The sequence below is a fragment of the Eumetopias jubatus genome, unplaced genomic scaffold (genome assembly GCF_037043125.1).
Source record: "Eumetopias jubatus isolate StellerSeaLion01/CBP00866 unplaced genomic scaffold, mEumJub1_p1.0 scaffold_3, whole genome shotgun sequence".
NCBI classification, from domain to species: Eukaryota; Metazoa; Chordata; class Mammalia; order Carnivora; family Otariidae; genus Eumetopias; species Eumetopias jubatus.
Window position 1 is genome coordinate 121280471 of NW_028274809.1, and position 22245 is coordinate 121302715.

General features: G+C 42.5%; 1 protein-coding gene and 1 non-coding gene across 3 annotated transcripts in view; one reads left to right on the top strand and one right to left on the bottom strand.

Moving 5' to 3' along the window:
- Positions 1-2862: 2862 nt before the first annotated feature.
- The window catches only part of FLT3 (fms related receptor tyrosine kinase 3), a 72111-nt gene continuing 52728 nt past the window's right edge, over positions 2863-22245 (bottom strand). Inside the window, exons 16-24 of one of the 2 annotated variants that reach the window (XM_028107766.2) lie at positions 20117-20227; positions 18910-19063; positions 16953-17035; positions 16002-16129; positions 12173-12295; positions 9751-9862; positions 9343-9442; positions 8816-8921; positions 2863-3405 (exon numbers count right to left, since the gene is read on the bottom strand). In XM_028107766.2, coding sequence (XP_027963567.1) covers positions 3283-3405; positions 8816-8921; positions 9343-9442; positions 9751-9862; positions 12173-12295; positions 16002-16129; positions 16953-17035; positions 18910-19063; positions 20117-20227 — 1040 coding nt within the window. In that variant the 3' untranslated portion in view covers positions 2863-3282. Of the gene's footprint in view, positions 3406-6029; positions 6136-8815; positions 8922-9342; positions 9443-9750; positions 9863-12172; positions 12296-16001; positions 16130-16952; positions 17036-18909; positions 19064-20116; positions 20228-22245 lie in introns of those variants that run through there. The other variant, XM_028107773.1, reaches the window with a different exon arrangement.
- Positions 10770-10842, top strand: TRNAP-UGG (transfer RNA proline (anticodon UGG)). Its single transcript has one exon. It is a non-coding gene; the product is annotated as a tRNA-Pro (tRNA).

Below are 22245 nucleotides of genomic sequence, written 5' to 3' on the forward strand. Positions count from 1 at the left end.
ACGATAAGTGTTAACAGGGGCTTGGAGACCACAGGTTACTAAATTAAGTTCCAATTTCTCCAGGAAAAAATGGTATCATATTAGTACCTACTTCATAAGGCAGTTAGGAAAATTACAGAAGAGAATACATATATCATTTTTAGCACAATGCTTAGCTCACCACAAGTGCCGCACAAACATGTATAGTTGGGAAAATATTGACACATGGTTAACCACAAAAATATGTTTGACAATATGGCTACTGTAATTCCATTTATGTAAAAAACAGAGAGTTTTGTGGGGGTGTGTGTTTGTGTAAATACGTGCAACGTAAGTATATTTAAGCAAGAAGATGGAAGAACTATACCCGAAACTTGAACAGCATTTCCTCTGAAGAAGCAATTTGGGATCTGGGTTGGGTGCATAAAGGGTAAATTTCACTTACTACTATAAGAAAAAATACAAAATTCTTTGAGTGCTTTAACCTGAGTAGGCAAAAAACAATTGAATACATGTATTTTGTGTGTCCTGACTGTATACACAAATAGGAATTAGGCAAACAACTTGGCATAAATCGTATCTACTTTCAAACTTCTAAAAATCCAAGTGAAAAGACATAATCCTTAAAATCAGAGAACCAGCCTCAGCTGAGTTCAAAGTCAGAGGGAGACATGGCTACAGAGTGGTTAGAGAGATACAACATTGTTGGCTATAAAGATGGAGGAAGGGGGCCACCAGCCAAGGAATTCTAGCAGCCTCTAGAAGTTGGAACAGGCAAGGAAACGGATTCTCCGCTAGAGCCTCCAGAAAGGAACGCAACCCTGATGACACCTTGATTTTAGCCCAGAAGGACATTTGTTGAACTGCTCGCCTATAGAGCTATAAGATAATATGTTTTTGTTACTTAAAAAAAAAATCCAAGTGAAAAGAAAGAATGTTTGGGGCACCTGGGTGGCTCAGTTGGTTAAGCGCCTGCCTTCGGCTTGGGTCATGATCTCAGGGTCCTGGGATCGAGCCCTGCATCGGGCTCCCTGCTCAGCAAGGAGTCTGCTTCTCCCTTTCCCTCTGCCCCTCCCCCTGCTCGAGCTCTCTCTCTCTCTCTGAAAGAAAGAACGAAAGAACAAAAGAAAAGAAAAGAAAGAATGGTTATGTTAAGAGCCAACTGGATGATATGGACAAGGAGCCTGTAGATTTCAGCGGAAGAAGCCAGCACTGATGGCTGGTGGAGCTGAGAAAGACCTGAAGTGTAAGACAGAGCTCAAGTCTGGCCACGGAGCAGGGGCTTCCTTGAATAGGAAGAAGCATCCCAGGAGGGTAGAGGGTGAAGAAAAGAAACACTGGAGATAGGAATGCCCATGACATACCCCCTGAACATGAGCAGGTGGTTTTGGTGACAGAGATAGATGGAGTTAGGTAGTCTGACACTGAGAAATGCAGGGGAGCCCAGCTGTGGTGGGCATGAATGCTGGCAAGAGAATTTGGCTTTAGCTGATAGACACCTGGAGTCACCGGATGTGCTCCTGCTGGAAGTGCTCCTGCCGGAAGTGCTGTGTGCACAGCAATACTTTAGGAAGACAAATCTATCCGTGGCCACAGAAAACACTGGATGGCCCAGAGATTGGGAGAAGAGGTTAGGTGAAGAACGGATTTGTGTAATATAAGTGAGTGTATGGTGACCTGGTCTAAAGTAAAAGATTAAAACCAGAAGGGAAGTGCAAATGACAAATTGGCTTACATTTATGGGCCAGGCACTATCTGTGCAATCTGTATGTTTATGTAATATAGATTGTCCTCAGTTTGCAACGGGGTTATGTCCCAGTAAACCCATAGTAAGGTGAGAATATCTAAGTTGAAATACATTTAATACACCAGCGTATCAAACCTCACAGCTTAGCCTAGCCCATCTCAAATGTGCTCAGAAAACCGACGACGTCAGCCTCCATCCAGTTGGGCAAAATCATCTAACACAAAGCCTATTTTATAATAAAGTGTTGAACATCTCAAGTAATGTACTGAATACTGTACTGAAAGTGAGAAACAGAATGGTTGAATGAGTATACAATGGTTGTCAGTGTTTTGGTTTTTCATCCTGCGATCCGGTGGCTGACTGGGAGCTGCATCACAAGAGACAATTGTACTGCATATCACTTGCCTGGGAAATTCAAAATTCAAAGAAAGGTTTCTACAGAATGTGTATCCCTTTTGCACCATCATAAAGTCAAAAAATCTTAAGTTGAACCACCGTAAGTTGGGGACCATCTGTTTATGCATACATTTATAACGTACATATATTATATATGTAGTCCATCTAACTCTTACCACAACCGTGTAAGATAGATTCCATCCATTATTACTCCATCTTCCCGAAGAGAAAGCTGAGACCTAAACAAGTTCAGTTACTTGCCCAATATTGCGTGGCTAAGCAGCATTGGAAAAAGAATTCCAGCCCAGGCAGGCTGGCTTCAGTGTTCTTATCTTAACCACGGCCCTGGAAGGGAGGATAAGAAAAGGCAGACCTTCATCACGTTCTTCACCAAGAACCACACCTGGAAAGTAAGGATGAGGGCAAGTCAACTTTATAAGCCTGTGGGAGGGAAGGAGCTAAGCTGAATTCAAAGGACGAAGGAGGCTGAATCCATGGAGTGCTGCAGAGAAGCAAGCAGACATCAGCTGTTCTGCACTGGTCTGGGGGCAGGAGTCACGGATCCTTTTAAGAATCTGGCGAAAGGCTGGAGCTTCTCAGTAGGAAAAAAATACACATGCACAAACAAATTGTTGCACATAATTTCATTAGGTTCCTGCCCTCTAGTTAAGTCTTGCCCTAAATAAGTCATGTAAACAATTCAATGACAAACATTTCTAGAGAAGAGATTTTATTTCCATTCATAAAATATATCACTAAATAGCTGAAAAAGTTACATATTATTTTAAAACATAGATTTAAAAAATCATATCAGCTTCTCCTTAGCAAAATGCTTTTGTTTTATGTATTTACAAGAATATACTATACCTTAGGTACACAATTTTCACTCAAGCCAGCCCAAGAAGGGCTTTGAATGTAGGTAGATGCTCCAGTAAAGTTAATTATCAGCTCTTCCTGCCTTGTGCAAAGGATGATTTGTTTTTGACAAAAGTTCCTTTGAAAACAAGAGTAAATACAGAGAGCTTCTAGAGAAAAGTCCAGCAAAGCAGCAGCTGAGAATATACTTTCTTTTGGTGATGAAATTAATCCTGTTTTGGTAATCTATAGCCTGTTTAAGGTGGGGGTTGGAGGGAGGAAGTCCTTAAGACTAAACTGTTTCTCTAGGAATCTTCAACGTGAGCCTGGGGAACCAGGAGCCCTGAATCCACCTCTCTGCTGTAAGGTCGCCTGTTTTGGTAGACGGAAGGATGGTCTGAGATGTGGCCATCCATGTTCTGATACATCTGAAGGTGGGAAAAAGACAGAACACTGATTACCATCTGATGAAGATGGACATGTCAAGGGCCTATATTGCAGATTACTTACGATACATTAAGTCTTAGAGGATGATCTTAGAGGATATTAATTGACAAAGCAAATTCGGTTTATTAATGGAGAAATCAAGTCATAGTCAAATAGCTGATTCCATTGTTGTTTCTGTTCTTGGATATAAAGTCCCAATCTAGAAATCCAAAAGCCGAGCAGTAAAACCATAAAAGAGAAAGGCCACTAAAATGATCTGTTCATTATGCAATTAATACAGGGGACTGATTCATGAGTTTCACTTGGGAGGTCAGTGACTTTAAAACGTTCTTCCAAGATGAAAACAGCTCTACTTTTTGTCTGATTATAAAGTTAATGCACATTCATATAGCTACTGTAAGCAATATAGGAAGATATATGGAAGAAAAGCTGAAGTCACCAGAGGCATCACCATTATAGTTAGCTTGCTGGATACACACAATTTGTGTCAGTAGGCTCAGAGCGTAGACCCTGTTTTAGAACCTTCTTTTGAATTACTAATAGGTTGTTCGAATGTTACATGTGTTACACATTTTCACTCTTTACTAAATATAAGCACATTCGGGGCGCCTGGGTGGCTCAGATGGTTAAGCGTCTGCCTTCAGCTCAGGTCCTGATCCCAGGGTCCTGGGATCAAGCCCCACGTTGGGCTCCCCACTCAGCAGGGAGTCTGTTTCTCCCTCTGCCTCTGCCTCTCTCCCCTGCTCGTGCTCTCTCTCTCTCTCAAATGAATAAAAAAAATCTTTAAAAAAATAAATAAATATAAGCACATTCATCTTTTTAATAGTAGCCTAGCATTCATAGTACAGATGCACCATAACTGACCTTTTGATGGACTGGTTTTATAACATAAACTGGGAAGTGCACACTGGCCCTGTCTGTTTCTGGGCTGAATGGGGGCAGTGGGATTGACAGGTCAAAGTGGATGCACATCTGAATGGGGACGTACATCGCCAGGCTGTCCTGCAGAAAGCTTTACTTATTTCTGCTCCTCTCTGCTGTCTCGGGGAACAACACTGTTTTCTCCCGAGCCCGACAGCAGGGGTGTTAACTATCGCTCAAGGCTCCAGCCCTTTGTCCAGCGAAGGTTTTATCTCCTTGCCTGCATGTTTCATGATAAGCAAAAAGTCGAACATCTTTTTCTATATTCAATGAACACTTGCACTTCATTGTGAATAGCCTGCTTCTCTCCTTTGCCCTTTATCTTGGACTACCCACGTTTTTCTTTTTATAAGAACTCTTCATGATGTAGGGATCGTGCATTCTTTTTTTTTTAAGATTTTATTTATTTATTTGAGAGAGAGAGAGAGAGTGAGAGAATGAGTGGGGTGAGGGGCAGAAGGAGAAGCAGACTCCCTGCTGAGCAGGAACCCAATGCAGGACTCGATCCTGGGACTCCAGGATCATGACCTGAGCCCAAGGCAGACATTTAACCCACTGAGCCACCCAAGCACCTGGGATAGTGCAATCTTACGTGAGTTTGACAGACTCCCTCCTTCTCCCCACCCCTCACTACAAATACACTACTGTGTATTTCTTTGTGTTAGTTTGTTTTGATAGTCAGTTATCGTGTTCACTTAATGAACTCTGCTTAATTTTTCTTTCTGGAAAACGGACAAAAATCTCCTTTCAAACCTGGTCTTCACAGTAACAGTCAGTCTCTACCCTTAAGGATGAAAAGGTTATGATACTTCATTTTTGTAGAGCAAGCCTAGCAGTTGGTTATGACCTGTTGAACCAAATGCACATCTCCAGCACTGCATTTCTAACCATCTAAGGAAGGCTGTGACAGAAATACCAGTAACACTTCAAATCCAACAGCTCCACACCTGAATCCATTATCTCTGATCTCCCAAACCTTCTCTCCTTCTTGTATTGACAGTTTCAACTTAGCGCCCCGCCCCGCCTCCAGTCCCATGATCCAGAACTTTCAGAAGCCTCTCCTCAAGCTCGCTGTACTCCCACAGCCAATCAGAGACCAATCAGAGACAGGTCTGTCTCTGCTTTTAATGTCCTCCTGTCCATTTCTTTAAGTGATTTTTATTTATGTAAGTAATTAATGTTTTATTGACGTATAGATGAAACACAATGTTACATCAGTTTCAGGTGCACAACATAGTGATTCCGCAGGTCTGTACATTACGCCATGCTCCCCACAAGTGGAGCTCCCATCTGCCACCATACGGCACTATTATAGTATCATGGACTGCATTCCCTGTGCCGTGCCTTTCATCCCCGTGACTTTTTCATTCTGTAACTGGAAGCCTCTACCTCCCATCCCCTTCACCCCTTTAAGTGATTTTAAAATGAATTTTTTAACTGCACAAGTAATACATGAGTACATTCTCCTTATACAAATTTTGGAACTCTAGCTTTTCAAGTGTATCAACAGAAAGAGGTGCGTAGGATTTTCTTAACACTTTTTAAAAATGGTTTCTCTATCCATAGTTATGTTCCTTTTATTCTGAATGTCATTTGTGCTTTCTCTTTTTTCTTAATTGTTCTCTTCATAGTTAGTATGCGTTAGTGGTATATTTGTATATTGTATTAATATACAATATTAATATACAGTGTAAACTAGATCCAGACTATTGTATTCACATCCGAAGTCTGACACTTACTGTGTTACCTTGGGCAAACGACTGAACCTCTCTGTATCTCAATTTACTGATCTGCAAAAGAGGTAATAATAGAACTTACTTCGTGAGATTGATGTGAGAATTGAGTTATTATGGGTAGTACATTAGTAGAGTGCATGACACTCAAAAATTAGCCATTAAATCGTTACCATTATTAGTTCAAAAAACAACTTCTAGGTTTCCTGATCATCACTATTATTTTGTTTTGAGGGCTACTCTTGGTTTAATTAATTCTGCCTGTCTCTTTATTAGTTCTTTTCTTTTTCTTTTATTATTACTTACTTATTTTAGAGAGAGAGCACACACAAGCATGGGGGGAGGGGGAGGGGGAGGGAGGGGAAGAGAATCTCAGGCAGACTCCACGCTCAGCATGAAGCCCAACGAAGGGCTCGATTCCAGGACCCCGAGACCCAGACCTGAGCTGAAACCAGGAGTCCGGCACTCAACGGGCTGAGCCACCCAGGCTCCCCTCTATTAGTTCTTTTCTTCTGCTTCGTTCATTCTCTTCCTCCTCTTCCCTCCTTATTCACTGTTTTCTTTTTCCTTAGCTTCTTGAGTTGAAAGTTTAAGTCATTCATTTATTTCTTTGTTTTCTAATAAATGAATTTAGAGTTATAAATTTGGCTGGCTCCTACAGGTTTTAATAAGCAGGGTCTATTTTTATGTCTTTTTCCTTTCTCCTCCTTCTTGTGAACCAAAGGCTTCTGTAAGAAGCATGAGTTTTAATTTCTCATGTAGGACACTGGGGGCTTTTCAGGTGTTACTGGTGATTTCTCATTCCACCGCACGGAGTTAGTAAATGTGATCTGTGTGATAATAGTCTCATTTATTTTGAAATTCTCTTTCTTAAGTGGACTTACGAATCCTGCCATTTTGAGCTTTTTCTATTTCCATGAATGCTCTTTGTTTCTCTCTTCCCCATTTTGTGGCATTGATCAGATTTTCTATGGTCCTTTTTTCTTCTACACTGAACCTGAGATTATAGATTATATTTCTATTTTCACAGTGGTTATACTTACATTTTTAACACCCATGTTATTCTTATGTGTATTTAACAGTGTGACTGGTCCCACTGTGTAACTTCTGCACGATCCCACCAGACCTCTCCCTACCCTCAAGGAAAGCACTTGTCCTTATTCTTTCAAAGAGTCCTCTGTTGTGGGTCTTCCCTCTTCAGCCCTAACTGCTTTCATTGTCTCAGGGGTTTTCCACTGTTTCTGGTCCACAAAGATCTCCTTCTGGCTTTCAAAGGCAATTATGGCCTCACGTCTTTAAAAAAATATAATAAAAAATACATGCATGTGTGTATATATGTATTTATATATTTTTAATGTTTATTTTATTTTTTTAAGATTTTATATATTTGAGAAAGAGAGAGATCGAGAGAGAGAGAACACAAGTGGGGGAGGGGCAAAGGGAGAGGGAGAAGCAGATTTCCTGCTAAGCAGGGAGACCTATGCGGGACTCGATCCCAGGACCCTGGGATCATGACCTGAGCTGAAGGCAGACGCCTAACCGATTGAGCCACCCAGGCGCCCCATTTTTTAATATTTATTTTACATTTATTTCATATTTGTATTATATTTATTTACAATATAGTATATATAAATACATGATAGATTGATAATATATTTATATTTTATGTATATATTTCCTATGAGTTTTGGGCACGGACATGAGAGGAGAGGTGATGTGAGTTCAGGCCGCTTTCCTGAAACAGGAGCTGTGTGTGTGTCCCTTCCTTCTGCACCTCCCCATACCCCACCGTCTAGTTCACCCCCTCATCTTTGCTCACCTCTGTTGCCACAGTCACCTCTTAACTGATGTCCTTACTTCTGCTGTTAGGCTTTTGCTTTCTCAAATTTACTTTTATGCCTGCCTGCCTGCCTGCCTACCTTCCTTCCTTCCAGAAATATTTGCTTAGCACTTTCCATACACTAAGCATTATGCCAGCCACTGGGTATGTAATGGTGAACAAAACGGATGTGACCTCTGACGTACCCTCGTGCTGACAGGCACTCATTTATTTAATGACCAGTGAGTGTCTCCTGCCCCGTGGAACTGCACCAGGTGATGTGAAGATGAGCAGTGCATTTGCTTGCCCTCATGAACCAAGTCTACAGATGGGAAAAACAGACCCATAAAGCAAAAGTCTCACACAACATCACTGAAGTCTCACATCTAGTTAAAGACAAAGTGGTTAGGGGGATCACCTACCTTGGCAAGCCATTTTACAGGTGCGAAAACTAAGGCCCAGAGAAGTAAAGTGATTTGCCATAATTCATACAGCGATGAGGAGCTAGAGTCCTAGAGCTGGGATTAGATTCTCATGACTCCAGGTCAATGTTCTTTCCACTCTGCTGTATTGTATGACTGGATTGTGTGATTATTCCATACTAAAGCTTCATGTTGAATTAGGAAAGGTCAGTGGGGGTCAGGGATTAAGTTTTGTTTAGTCGTCTAGTCCTGTACACTGGACACTTAAAAGCATTTAATTTCTTAATCAATCAGCTGAAAACTTTAGGGAAAGCTTTTATCCCCCCCTAAAGACACTTACCAATAAATATATCTCACCCCATACAACTTTCAAAGGGCAACCAGACAAACTGCTGAGAAAGACACCGTGCAACTTTGACTCAGGGAATCGGTGCATGTTCTGAGTTATTGCTTTCCTCTCTAGTAGTCTTTTATAAAGTACTACGCAGCTACATACCGCTTCTTCTGCATCCGCCAGCTGACATCCCAAAAATGAAGTTAGATTGGGGAAGGATGGCCTTTTCCTTGAGTCAAAAGCCCAGCAGGATTGCATTATAAAGTATCTGTAAAAGCAAGAGAAGAGGAGTAAGCTGAGGAAATCCGAATAAAGAAAAGCTGATCATTTCCCACCATTTCTTGCTTGGGAGCTACTCATCATCTATCGCTTGTTTGTTTTGTGGCAAGTACTCTACTAGACTTTGAACTCACACCAGGAAGGGCAAATTAGATGACAGACAGAAATGCATTTTGTGGACCAGGAACTAGGAGATGGAGTCTTCTCACCCTCAAAAGAATTGAAGCCCCTAATTCACAGTATCTTCAGTTTTGTCCAGAAATCCCCAAAAGAAAAAGGAAGAGTTTCCTTTTCTTTTTTTTTTTAAAGAGGAATCATGAATTTTGCATTTTTTTTTTTGACATGCATTCGGAACTAGAGAGACTGTAAATTCCCGATTTCAGCCACCGTGCAGTCTGGTTTGAACTTACATTTCTTCCGTAGCATAAAATGGCTGATCCATCTTAAATCCACTCTGAATGAGTTTATAGAAGTTAGCGTCAACCGGAATACCAGGGTAAGGATTGACACCTGAGGAAGACATTAGGGAAGATAAACTATTTCATTTATTTATTCACTCGATTAACAAGCATGCACCGAGAGCTCCCACGGGCCAGACACCGCCTGGCACGAGGTTGAAAGTGGGGAAAGTTGTGGCTCCTCCTCTCACGCAGGTATAGGCTGGTGGGGAAGACACCACAGTAAAACGTGAAGTGGCACAGGTGTCAGACTAGAGAGCTCTTGGGAGCATTAGAGGTGGCATGTCATGCACGCTTTGGTTTAGGAAGGGGGGTGAGGCGTGGAGGGGGCAAGGGATGGCAACAGCGTGCAAAACTTACCGAGTGAGAATATCTCCCAGAGTAATATTCCATATGACCAGACGTCACTCTTTATGGTGTAGATCCCTTCAAATAAGCTTTCAGGAGCCATCCACTTTACAGGCAGACGAGCCTGTGTGGAGTCCAGGAGGAGATCAGTGGTGATCAGTGGTGAAGTAACTGAATGGTGAAGAGTATTTTCTTTGCTCTTACTAGCTAGATGATAAAATTTCTTGGCTTCCTAAAGCCACTCTTAATGCTTAATGGAGAAAATCATATTCCTCAAGTGGAAGGTTTTCACTTTTAAATCAACATTCTAACATAATAGCCTTACAAAAAGAAAACAAAACAAAAAAACCCAAACAAACAAAAAACCAACCTAACCGGCTTTCTTTTTTTTTTTTTTTTTTTTTTTTTGAGAGCACATGCATACAAGCGGGGGCGAGGGTGGGAGGCAGAGGGAGAGGGAGAATCTTAAGCAGGCTCCACACTCAGTGCAGAGCCTGACACACTCAGCTCAGGGTCCATCTCATGACCCCAAGATCATGACCTGAGCCGAAATCAAGAGTCAGATGCCCAACCCATTGAGCCACCCAGGCGCCCCACAGCTGGCCATCTCTTTAAAACTCATCTTGAACAAAGCTTTGTGCTTGGAATGGGTAAGCTTAACAGCAGATAATTCCCATTAAGGAGTAAGCAGTCTGTTGCCCAGAGGTACATAGATACAGGTAAATTAGCAAGATATTTTGTTAAAGCATTTCTTGGAAGAACTTTAGCGGAAATGCCAGCTACAAAAATGTGGTGAGGGGGGTATATGTCATCACTTCCAGGAATGACACCAGGCTGGCTTCTGTGGCTTGAATAATTTCCAGTAGCACGAAAGGCGGGTTTAGAGTTAGTATAGCCTCAGATTAGAATCAAGACACAGGGGCAGATAGGTTACCGGGACAGAGCTTTTTGTAGTATTTTCTTTTTCATGAGCTGAGGAGCCCTTCACAGTGCACGTTTAATCTACCAAGTAAAATCAGACCTCAAAGGGCACCTGGCTGGCTCAGTCGGTAGAGCATGTGACTTGGGATCTCAGGGTCGTGAGTTCCAGCCCCACATTGGGTGTAGAGATTACTTAGGGAAATTAAAAAAAAAAATCAAAGCTCAAGAAAGAAACCCTATTTTAAATCCTATACAAACCGATGAGCTGATAGAATCAAACAGGCTAGTCTGGTTAATTTGATTAATTAAGGGAATTAATTGAAGTGCCAAATGGAATTCACCTTCCCACATAAGAGACCACCAGCTAGTAAGGTAAAAACCACACAGCCACCGTGAGCTTTGATCATCTTTATGACTTCAGCTACAAGTGAGGTATAGATCTAAAATCAACTGAGATGGTTATTTGATTCTAATGGGAATAGTGTTTAATTTGATTTTTAACGTTTATTGGCCGTTTACCCCAGACAGGTGCTTTCATGTTGGTTTTATTGGTTTATTCCCACAACAACGCCAATGAGGTAAGCGGACAGTCCTCGTGGGAAATGCTGCATGTGTCACAGTGGTTATGCACAGGCTTGGGACTCAGTCCATTCATGCTCCAGTCCACGTGCTGTGTAATCATGGGCAAATTATGGTTCTGTGCCTCGGTTTCCCCACCCACAAGTAGGCACTTTGAGAACTAAATGAATGAATATATGTAAAGCACTAAGAATAGTGCTTAGCACCCGGTAAGCGCCAACTCAGTACTTGGTGCCACTATTATTTCACAAGTGGGGACAATAAAGCACAGAAAAATTCCAAAAAGGAATAGGGGCTTAACTTTAGGTGTTGTGATTCTTACACGCCACTCTTTCCAGTACACAATTTTATCATCAAGTATTTCCAATAGTTCTTAAATAACATATCTGTCCCTAGTTGGGTTTTTATTTTTGTTTTTTTATTTTTTTAACAAGTAGATTTTGTCATATTTTAGGTCTTCCTGTGTGACAGTAATAAGATGCTAAATATTCATTAGCTAATATTTAATTTAAATATTGTGCCCTTTTAAAATTTACATTTAATATTTAATTCATATGTTGTACTTTAAAAAATGCTTTATTGTAGCGACTGCCAAATTCCCATACCTGGAAACATGACTCTGGTTACATTATAGCTAAGGGAACTGAAGTAAGTTCAAGTAATGAGTGTCTTTTAAATGTCGATTGTACTCCAAGGTCCCTAACTGGTCTGTTCTGACTCGCCCAAGGATAGATGTAATGCTATGTTGCTCAGGTTTTATTATAACCGGAATATTCCCTGAAGCTACAGAAAAAGCTTTCAAACATAAGAAAGCTGACTGCAGTGAGGAAGTTTTTGGAATCAAACCCGCACTACAGTGAATGCGGATGTCTTCCGTCACAATAACAAAACACAAAATAACAGCATAAAAATACGTGAGAAATAGCAGCCTCACATTGCCCCTGATAACATAGTTGGTGTCACTCATAATATCCCGGGCCAGTCCAAAATCACAGATCTTCACCACCTTCCCATGGGTCACGAGCACGTTCCTGGCTGCCAGGTCTCTGTGAACACACTACAAAGAATGAAATTGGAGTGTTATTTACTCTGACAGAGATTATCACAGAGTGCAATTTTGCTTCCAGTTTCAAGTTCAGCAGGAGTTACAGATGACAGCAAAGTGTGGTTCATCGAGGTGTCTTATTTTTACTGGGCCACCGGCAGTCATCACGGGTGACGTGCGGCACAAGAGGGAATGCAGATGGCCCAATTCTTCAGCTGTTGTGTTTGCAGTCATTCGTGCTGCTTATGGAACATTCCCGGGAGCCAAGACGATGGGTTCTTAGGAAGGAGATCAAACCTGGCTGGGAGTTGTGTCTTCCTATAAATAAAAGACACAATACCAGGGCCCAGTGTTGAGCTCCCTCCCAAAGGGATTTTTGGAGGCTCTTGTCCAGTGGGGCGGAGAAAATCATATCTTTTCTGACTGGAAAACAGCTTTGGCAATGAGAGTACAATCAAAGAAAATATTTGGAAAAAAAAAAACAAAAAATAAGTTTGGGAAGGTTGACTAAAGTGAAATTAGGAGCCTCTGGATGGACAGAGGACACGACATGAATCTGAGTGGTCTGGCAAGAGAGTTAACTCTGAGAAGGAAGATATTCAAAGGAACAGAGCACTAGGAGCTAAAGGTCCAAAGGACTCTCTTCAATCTTGAAAAAATAAAAGCAAAAACCAGGCAGACTAAAATCCCCCTAATTCTCCTTCCTCCCTCTCCAGTTTTCTGAGAGTGTTGCCTGCTGCCTGTAGACTCCATTTATACTCCCCCCCCCCCCCCCCGTTTACTACCGGCCCCCTGCACCCTGCCTTCCTCCTCCCAGATGTCTGCCCCAGCTGCCTGGGCTAAGCCCCGCAGTGACATGCACGGCACCAATCCAGCTGAGATGGGATTTGGCCTCCTGGTGACACCTGGTACTGCCGGGCCAGTCCCTCCTCCTTCAGGTCCCACCTTCTGTGAATTCAGCACGGCCCCTGTTTTCTTCCTACTGCCTGCTGGAACCTGTTTCCTCCTGGGGCTCCATGCAAGCCTGCTCTCATTCCCCAGGGCCGCACTCTCTCGGTCCGCATCCTCCCGAGCCACTTCGTCCAAACCGAGGAATGCAACTACCATCACCCAACCTCTGTTTCCAACCTAAACATTTCTGTTGAGCTTCAGATAGGAATATCTGCTGGACTAGGCCCTACTCTGCTGTCCCGGGAACCACATGCCACACATTTAACTCGTGACCTTTCTCAACAGACTTCCTCCTGACTTCGTGTTCCCTGCCCTATCCCATGTTCCCTGCTGGTTTTCCTTTTCCTCAGAAATCTCCTCTAGCCAAAGCACGAGCTCCTTCCCCAAGCCTTTTCTGCACCATTCCCCACCCCTGGTTCTGATATGTGTGTGCGTTTCCTGGGTTCCCAGAGCTTACGTGAACATGAGTATTGACCACACTAATTGTCATCTTTGATTTGCCTGTCTGCTTGTCTCTTGCTCCCTGTCAGTGGTAGGCTCTGACTCTATCTCAGCACCTAGCACCGCGCTTGGTACTAGTCAGTGCTCGAGTAACGCTGGGGGGTCACGGAGGCTACGGGGAAAGCAAGGAGCCACCAGAGCGGTAGGGAGAAAAGACAAACGGAGACAGGGACGTCATGGTGTAGAGGATAGGGCCTAAAGGAGAAACAAGGCGAGAGGGTGTAAGAACCTGGATATTCCTCAAAAAAGTGCTTATTATAACAAGCCCAGAGGTTAAAAAAGCAGTGCCCCTTGACCTCCAGTTGGGAGCAGTCTGCGTATTTACTTCAAGACAGGCAGCAAACCAGGCCAGACGATCGAGGTGGAGGCCTCCCAAGGTCTACAAAGACTCGCAAGCACTACTGTAGCCAAGTAGGTGAACTCTAGTTAAAGCAACTACGGATACACTGGAGAAAAGAGGAATCCAACAGCAGGCAGGGAAGGGGAGGAGACGAATGTGCCTCAGACAGACGAATGGGTAAAGAAGACGCCGTAGATACACACAGTGCAATACTACTCAGCCATCAAAAAATGAGATCTTGCCATTTGCAACGACGTGGAGGGAACTGGAGGGTATTGTGCTGAGCGAAATAAGTCAATCAGAGAAAGACATGTATCATATGACCTCACTGGTACGAGGAATTTGAGAAACAAGACAGAGGATCATAGGGGAAGGGAGGGAAAAATGAAACAAGACGAAACCAGAGAGGGAGACAAACCATAAGAGACTCTTAATCTCAGGAAACAAACTGAGGGTTGCTGGAGGGGAGGGGGGTGGGAGGGATGGGGTAACTGGGTGAAGGACACTGGGGAGGGCATGTGATGTAATGAGCACTGGGCATTATATACAACAGATGAATCACTGACCTCTACCTCTGAAACCAATAATACATTATATGTTAACTAATTGAATTAAAAAAAAGAAGAAGAATATGCCCCAGAGATGAGGGCTGGGAAAATATTAAGAGAGAGAAATTTTTTTTTTTTTAACTAGTGAGCAAGGATGCCCACATCTGGAAAAAGAAAAGCCAAGAAGGCAATACGCACTTTCAACATCCATGAGGGAAAAAAAAAAAAAACCACTGAGATTCTAACTGGAGTTGTGCTAAACATACAGATTAACTTGGACAGACCTGGCTTTTCTAATAAACCCTGAATCTCTCCTACACGAACATGGTAGAGCTCATTTATTCAGGCCTCCTTTTTGCCCTTTAATAATGTTTTGTGTGGGTCTGGTATATTTCTTGGGTTTATCTCAAGATGCTTCCCAGGTTTGGTTGCTATTGTGAACATCATTTTTTTCTGTTCTTCAGAGCTGTTGATTTATTTCATGTTAATCTTTTTTTAAATTGAGATATACATGACCTATGACAATATATTAGAGAAAGTAATTTTTTTAAGGAAAAAAAATACAGTTGAAATGATTCTCTCCAAATTCAGAGAGAACAAGGAGAGAGGAGGGACCTGGAGGAAAGAGGGAGAAAGAGAAGCAAAGATTCAAAGGGAAAAGAGGAGGGAAGAGTTTGGGAAATACACAGAAGGTAACAGAACATAAGATGGTGCAGACAGAAAAGCAGCCAGAGAAGCGACTTCCATCTGCTCACAGGTAAGAGATGCCTGAAATGTCTGAGAACAGGGCTGAGAGACAATTATAGAAAGAATGCAAAACTGAGGTAGAAACCAGGGTTTGAAGCAGGCTCCATGATCCTCACTCATCAACGCCCTGTGAGTCTGGGATTAGCAACAGAGGAGGCAGCAGGTGCACCAGGATCCTGCTAGCCCACCACACGGCACTGCCGAAGAGGCAACGGCCCCTCTTGCCAGGGGCTATCCTGGCAAGCCCAGCACACTGTGTTGGAGGCCTTGCTTACCCGGGGTCAAATGCCCATGCGCAGGGCACAGCCTTGAACAACCTGGACTGACTGTCCAAGGAAGGACTGACGCTGTATGCCTCGCTGTGACTTCCTAGCTGGAAGTCTCAGGGGACTTTGCACCGCTGGGGAGGGCTTCGATAACCCTTATCTAATAAGGGATCTCAGGCATTCCCCCTGTAATTCACCCAGAGCTGCTGTAATGAACGTTCTACGTGGCTCCAACAGTGAAGGGGGTGGTGGATGGCGGGGGAGACAGATTTTAAGGGATACAAGTTGAAATAAGAAAAAGGAAAGCACATCTCATTTCCAAAATTATCTTGTTGCTGTTAGTTTCTCCTTCAAAAGGGGCTTACCGACTTAAATTCCAGAAATTCCATTCCTTTAGCAACTTGATATGCAAAGCAAAGAAGGTCTTCAAATGTCAGCACGTTCAAGTCCTCTTCTTCCTCCAGCCTTTTTTGGTTTTCATATTCAATTTCATCTGTAAAACAAAACTGGTCAATTGCTGGTCAGTTGCTTGCCCCAAGTCTAAGAAGTTGCCCCATTACATCCCCATGGGGAGGTTATCAAAGCAATAGTGAGGAGGGACGCCCAGACTACACAGGAAGCTCCCCAGCACTGGGGCTAACCCATTCATGCTAAACCTGTGGGGCCTCTGAAGGGTCAGCCAAAGATTCCTTTTGGTTAGAGGAGTAACCTCTCCAGCTGCTTTGGTGACAGACAGCCTCCTGATCAGTCAGGAGCTTCTGATCCTCCTCTTTTGTGAGAGGTAGTTTTGTCACATGGGAAAGAATTAGCATCACACCACCACATTTCATGAACTGCACCGGGCACTTACTGTACTTCCATTTAATCCTTCTGATGGTACTAAGATGAAAGTACTATTGGGCCCATTTCACAGATGACAAAATGGTGGCTCAGATGGTTACATAAACTGTCCCAAGTCTTCCAGCCAGAAAGTGAAGGAACCCAAGGTTAACCCAACTTTTGTCAGATTCCAGAACTCATCATTTTTCCACTTGTCAGTACTCAATGGCTCTAATTAATTTATGATTTTAAAAAGAACAACCTGACCAAATAAAACAGCCCTCTGTGTTTATTAGTTGCATGCTGACATCAAATGCACAATACATAAACTGTTGGCTTTTCACTACCTTTAAAGCAAATATGCATTAATAAAGCCTTCAGGGGACATTAGCAAAGAAAAACATGCTTTGCATTGACACACTTTTGAAAAAAACAACTAACAGAATTCCTGTATCTGTTTCTACTTTAAGGTGCTACTAATTAGAATAAAATATTACCTTCGGATTGAAATGAATTCCCATGGAACCCTGAGATATGATCCAAGTCCTGGTGTATCTGAACTTCTCTTGAACCAGGCATACTATTAAAAAAATTATTTTGTTATTTATGTTCTTCTTCTGATTAGACATTTAAAAAAATACAATTCATCAAAGAAATGAATTCTAGTTATAAATGGGCTTTCAGATTAAAAGCACAGCATCCACTTGTCCATTTTTTTGCATGTGTGGACATTAAAAACATGTGTGGAATTGAGCTTGCCAAGTCTAACGAGGAGAGAAGTGATCCCCATTATCTGTACAGGGTCCCACAGTTCAAACAGGACCTCACTCAGTCCTTGTCACAACTCGACAAGCTGGGTGTCAGAGTCACATTTTATAAAAGACTTGGTGAGACAAATGTGATTTGCTGAAATCACGAAGCTAACAAAGTGTACAATTAGGACTCACACCTCTTTTGTTTCTAAAAGCCCACTTTCCCTATGAAAGGTCCTGTAATACAGATCTTCTACAAAGACCTGTTGTTTTAACATCCTTCTTTTCTCAAGTTGGTCTTTGTAAATAAAGTGCATTTCCTTTTCCTGTGAAATTAATAAACAGTAATAACGAAACTCTGTTGTGGTGTATTCCATAAAATTCTTCACTGAGGAATTCTGTGTGCATTATATACAGACAATGATTCCGTATATTCCAGCATACAAATTCATCCCAATTTACAATTTCCATATCTTTGGAAAATGACTTTATGCTTGCAGACCACAAATATTCCTACGTCGCTTCAGTGTGTTTAATACTCCAGTGACTAGAATGAATCAAAGGCCCTGCTGACCAGCATTAGTTCTTGCTAACCGTGGAGTGCGGATCACACCATCTGCCTCATTAAGAGACTCTATTCTAGAATACAGATGACACTGCAGAATTTTCTCAGTTTTAGAATACGAACTGAGAAACAAGTGTGAAAGACAAGACTGGTGTGACAGGCATGAATTGGTTCCGGGCAACCACACAAAGACGCCCATGGGGATCTCCAAGGGGCCTCCCAGCTTTAAGATGCTAGGTCTCTGTCTCAGAACTTAGAAGGCCAAAGGCCTGCACTGAAACCTACACGCTAAGAAAAACAAGGCTGGAATCTCAAGCGCACCCTCCAAAAGTCCCTTGGTAAAGACAGAAGTTTCTAAAGACCTGCTTTTAGGATAAGGGAAAATTTTCACATGTGTGGAGGAAACAGGAAGACACTGTGGATTGAGGAATCATTCTATTAAGAATGCCTGTGAATTCATTCAGAGATAGGTGTTATATGATGTTTAAGTAATTAGCAAGAAATTTCCAGGGATGAAGATGAGCATCCCACCAAACTCCTACAACCTTCATTTATGCATGCTAAAACAAAACATCCTAACAGGACTGAGAATCACTCAGGCTCCCCATGGATGGCAGAATATACAACACAGAGCACAGAGACAAATGTTACCGCTACTTAATTTCGTCCCCATCACATTTTGTCAACTGATCCTTTCTAATTTTTGAAAATCCAATTTATGAGTTCAGAGCTCTTTTGCGTCAAACTCCCAAGACCTGAACTACTCTCTACGAATATGTCAAGGACTTTGGGAAAAGTGTTCATTCTTTCTACTAATTCCCACGTGTCATCCAGGAGAGGTGAAAGACTGAATAAAGCACTCTTCCCAAAACTGAGTATGTGTCCAGAGTGTGATTCAGGCACAGGTGGACGGAGACAGCTACAGCCCCTGTACCATAGGAAAGTGAAAGTCTCATTGTTCCAGATCAGCAGAGAAACTAGAACGAAGATAAGTGACCTTTCTAGATCTTAGAGCCCATAGACTACACAATGCTGGACTCTGGCCTTCAGAGCCCAGCCAGTGCGGGGTGTTAAACCATCATACGGGGGCTGTGTTCTGTAACGTATCATTGTGAAACCCTGGCCCACTTCTCTTACCTGGAATTTGGGTGTGATTGGAAAGTGGGGTAAAAACTGAAATTGTGTTCCTTGAAAATCTCCGTCCATGTCCTGTGAAATTTTTCTCTTTTATTTCTTAGATAGTTGAGAAGATCACCATAGCAACAATATTCAAAAATCAAGTAAATTGGTCCTGAAATAGAATTTTCATTATAGGTATACAAATTCCAAATAATTCTTTCAGATGTCTGTGCGGCAGACGACATCATCTATGAGAGCCTACTTTTCCCCTGACTTGGGAAGAGTACAACTTTTTCTGATTTTATCTCTTCTTATACTTTAAACTCAATTTTGGCTTTTGGCTCTAACTCCTTTGGAAAGCAGTCTCCTTCTGCCTTCCGTTTGGGCCCTTGTTGTCCACTGCCTCACCAATAACCCTCCACCACTTGGATTCTCCAGTTTGCAACTAACCAGGAGTAATATGCCAACTGCGTTGTGAGCACTTGGCAAATCTATGCCCATCTGTTGTTTGCCTGAGGAGGGAGATATAGGTCCGAGTAGCCTCCTAGATCTATTTGCTCTTGTTCTCTTCTTTCTTTCTTTTTTTTTTTAAGATTTTATTTTATTTTTTTTGACAGGGAGAGAGACAGTGCGAGAGGGAACACAAGCAGGGGAAGTGGGAGAGGAAGAAGCAGGCTTCCCGCTGTGCAAGGAGCCAGACGTGGGGCTCAATCCCAGGACCCTGGGATCACGACCCGAGCTGAAGGCAGACGCTTAACGACTGAGCCACCCAGGCGCCCCTGTTCTCTTCTTTCTTGACCCCGTCCCAGAAGGAATGACCCACGAGCACGTCTTTCCGGTATTTCTAGGCAAAAGTGAATCAGAGCGCATGCTCCACTGAGTGCTGGGAAAATGGAGTTTGAAATACCGCCTTCACTGTGCCTTATTTGAAGAAGCCCAAACTGGGCAGCGGCCAAGCTCTGCGGCCATTCTCCCCACTGCAGGGAGGCCAGCTTCACAGGCTGGGGAGAAGCTCCATCTGAGCAGGTAGAATCAGTCTGGGATCAGTCCAGAGAGGCATTCTCTACACTGACCCATCTGATTTTGGAGTGCTCAATGTCTAACTCCGCTCGGGTTTGAGGGCCTGTACTATGACTGAGGAAAGAGGAAAAATTGAGAACAAATGTCCTCTTTGTCCTCTGGCTCAAATATTTTTGATGAGATGTTTTTAGCAGGAATTGATTACCTGACAGTGTGCATGCCCCCAGCAGATTCACGATATTCTCGTGGTTTCCCAGGTGAGTCATCATTTTGAGTTCGGACATGAGAGCCTCTCTTTCAGAACTGTCAGCCTTTTCTGTCAATGGAAAAGCATAAAAAAAATATAAAACTGAAGCAAAATAGGTATTTTAGATCGTTTAATAAATTAAAACTTTGTTCAGTTCAGAGATTTGCATGAAAATTTTAAAATGCATAAAATAATTCACAAATTTTGAATAATAGTATCTTGTGTTTAAGACAGATTTTCAACGATTGCAGTATAAAAGTTTAGTCTGATAATGTGCCTTTCTACTGGACATTCCTCTACTTACCAAAATAAAAATCTTTATATTGACCCTCAAAAAAACAAAACAAAATGCATGATTTTTCCTGCATGGTAGAAGTTAGTAAATATACTGAAGGGAAAAACATAACTTTTTTTTTGACTCTTGGATTTGCTGGACACAGAAAGACAAGATAGGAATGTTAGCAAGGTTGGCTCCAGCCTGTGGTCCTCAGATTTAAAATCTTAAACTTGTCAATGGGTCCAATGGTGAGAAGGTCAAAGAGACCAATTCCCACTAACCAAGTTCTCAAGAGACTCACTAATTGATCATGAGAAACCTAACTGCAGAATAGGCTAGAATGTATCCGTTGGCTAATGCATTCTCTCCCTGAAGATAAGTCTAGATAGCTTGGCAAATTGTGCTCATAATCTTGCTTAGAAGCATAGAATGAGGGTAGTTATTGATAAACTCAAAGGTCTCATGTCACGGAGAGTGAGGTGCCCAGGTGATTGGGGCACTCCTGCCCATGAGGGTGTTGGAGCCCTAGGCACCAGGCACCCACTCCTCTGTTAATGTATTCTTTCTTACAGACATAGTAACTTTTCTTTACATTCAATGAAGATTTTATTCAATATTTCCAGGTGTCATTATTTTGTCTTGGAAGACACCTAGCCTTTATGCTAACTTTTTCAGATCACTGATGCCATCTATTTTGATTTAGTGAGGTCTTGGGGGTCTCCTTACTACCAACATCTTGGCATGGGAGTGAGATTCTTCACTGTGAGCACTATGACCCACGAGTATGGGTCATGTCTTCTGCTGTTTCATGTTTTATAGGGGTCCATGGCTTTCAAATGTCCATGTCTTGTTCCTCACAACCAAGTAATATATTTTATGGTGTACTTAACTTTTTCAAAGCACTTTCATTTATTCTTATCCATTCGTTCACTGAACAAGTATTTACTGAATGTCTACAGTGTATGAGGCAATGTGCCAAGCAATGGGGACTGAAAGATAGACAAGACACAGCCCCTGTCTTCCTGGAGTTTAGAATGTCCCGGAAAAGAAAGACAAGTAGATAAACAATTATAACATAGTGTGATAAATGCAAAATGGCAAATGAATGGAGGGGGTGCTGTGGGGTCACACAAGAGGGACACCTAACCTAGCCGTGGGGAGGTATGGAAGGGAACGCCAAGTGCATGTGCTGAGACCTGAGGAAAAATAAGAGTTCAGTAGGTGAATTTACAGTGGGAAGGGAGGGAGAACATTCTGTACTGAAGTAATAGATTGGGCAAAGATCAAAATACAGAAAACACAGTAAACAGATACAACCCTTGTCCTCGTGAGCCTTACAGACTAATGGGGCAGATGAGACATGAATGGGATAATTAAGCAAATATGTCCCTACAACTGCAATAAATTGCATGGGAAAGAAGCCTACGGAGAGTTAACAGAGCATACGGCACGGAACTTGATCTCTTCTGCGGTGTGAGAGAAGGCTTCCCTGAGGAAGTGATATTTGTGCTGAGATCTAAAGGAGGAGTGGGAGAGAACGGTGTTAAAGGGGAAGGGTGAGCCGAGGGATCGGCCTGTCCAAGGGCCCTAGGATGGGAGGAAGCATGGTGTTCTGGAGGAACTGGAAGAAGGCCAGTGTGCTGAGTGCGAGGCGGGCAGCCAGATCGCGCAGGGCTGTGGACACTACTTCGGGAGTGATCAAAAGCACGCGGCAACATTAAGTAGGAAAATGATCCGCTTTGCGTTTCATTGTCGTCACTTGGGGCTTCAATATAGAGAATCCTAAAGGAGGTAAGAGCGCATAAGGATC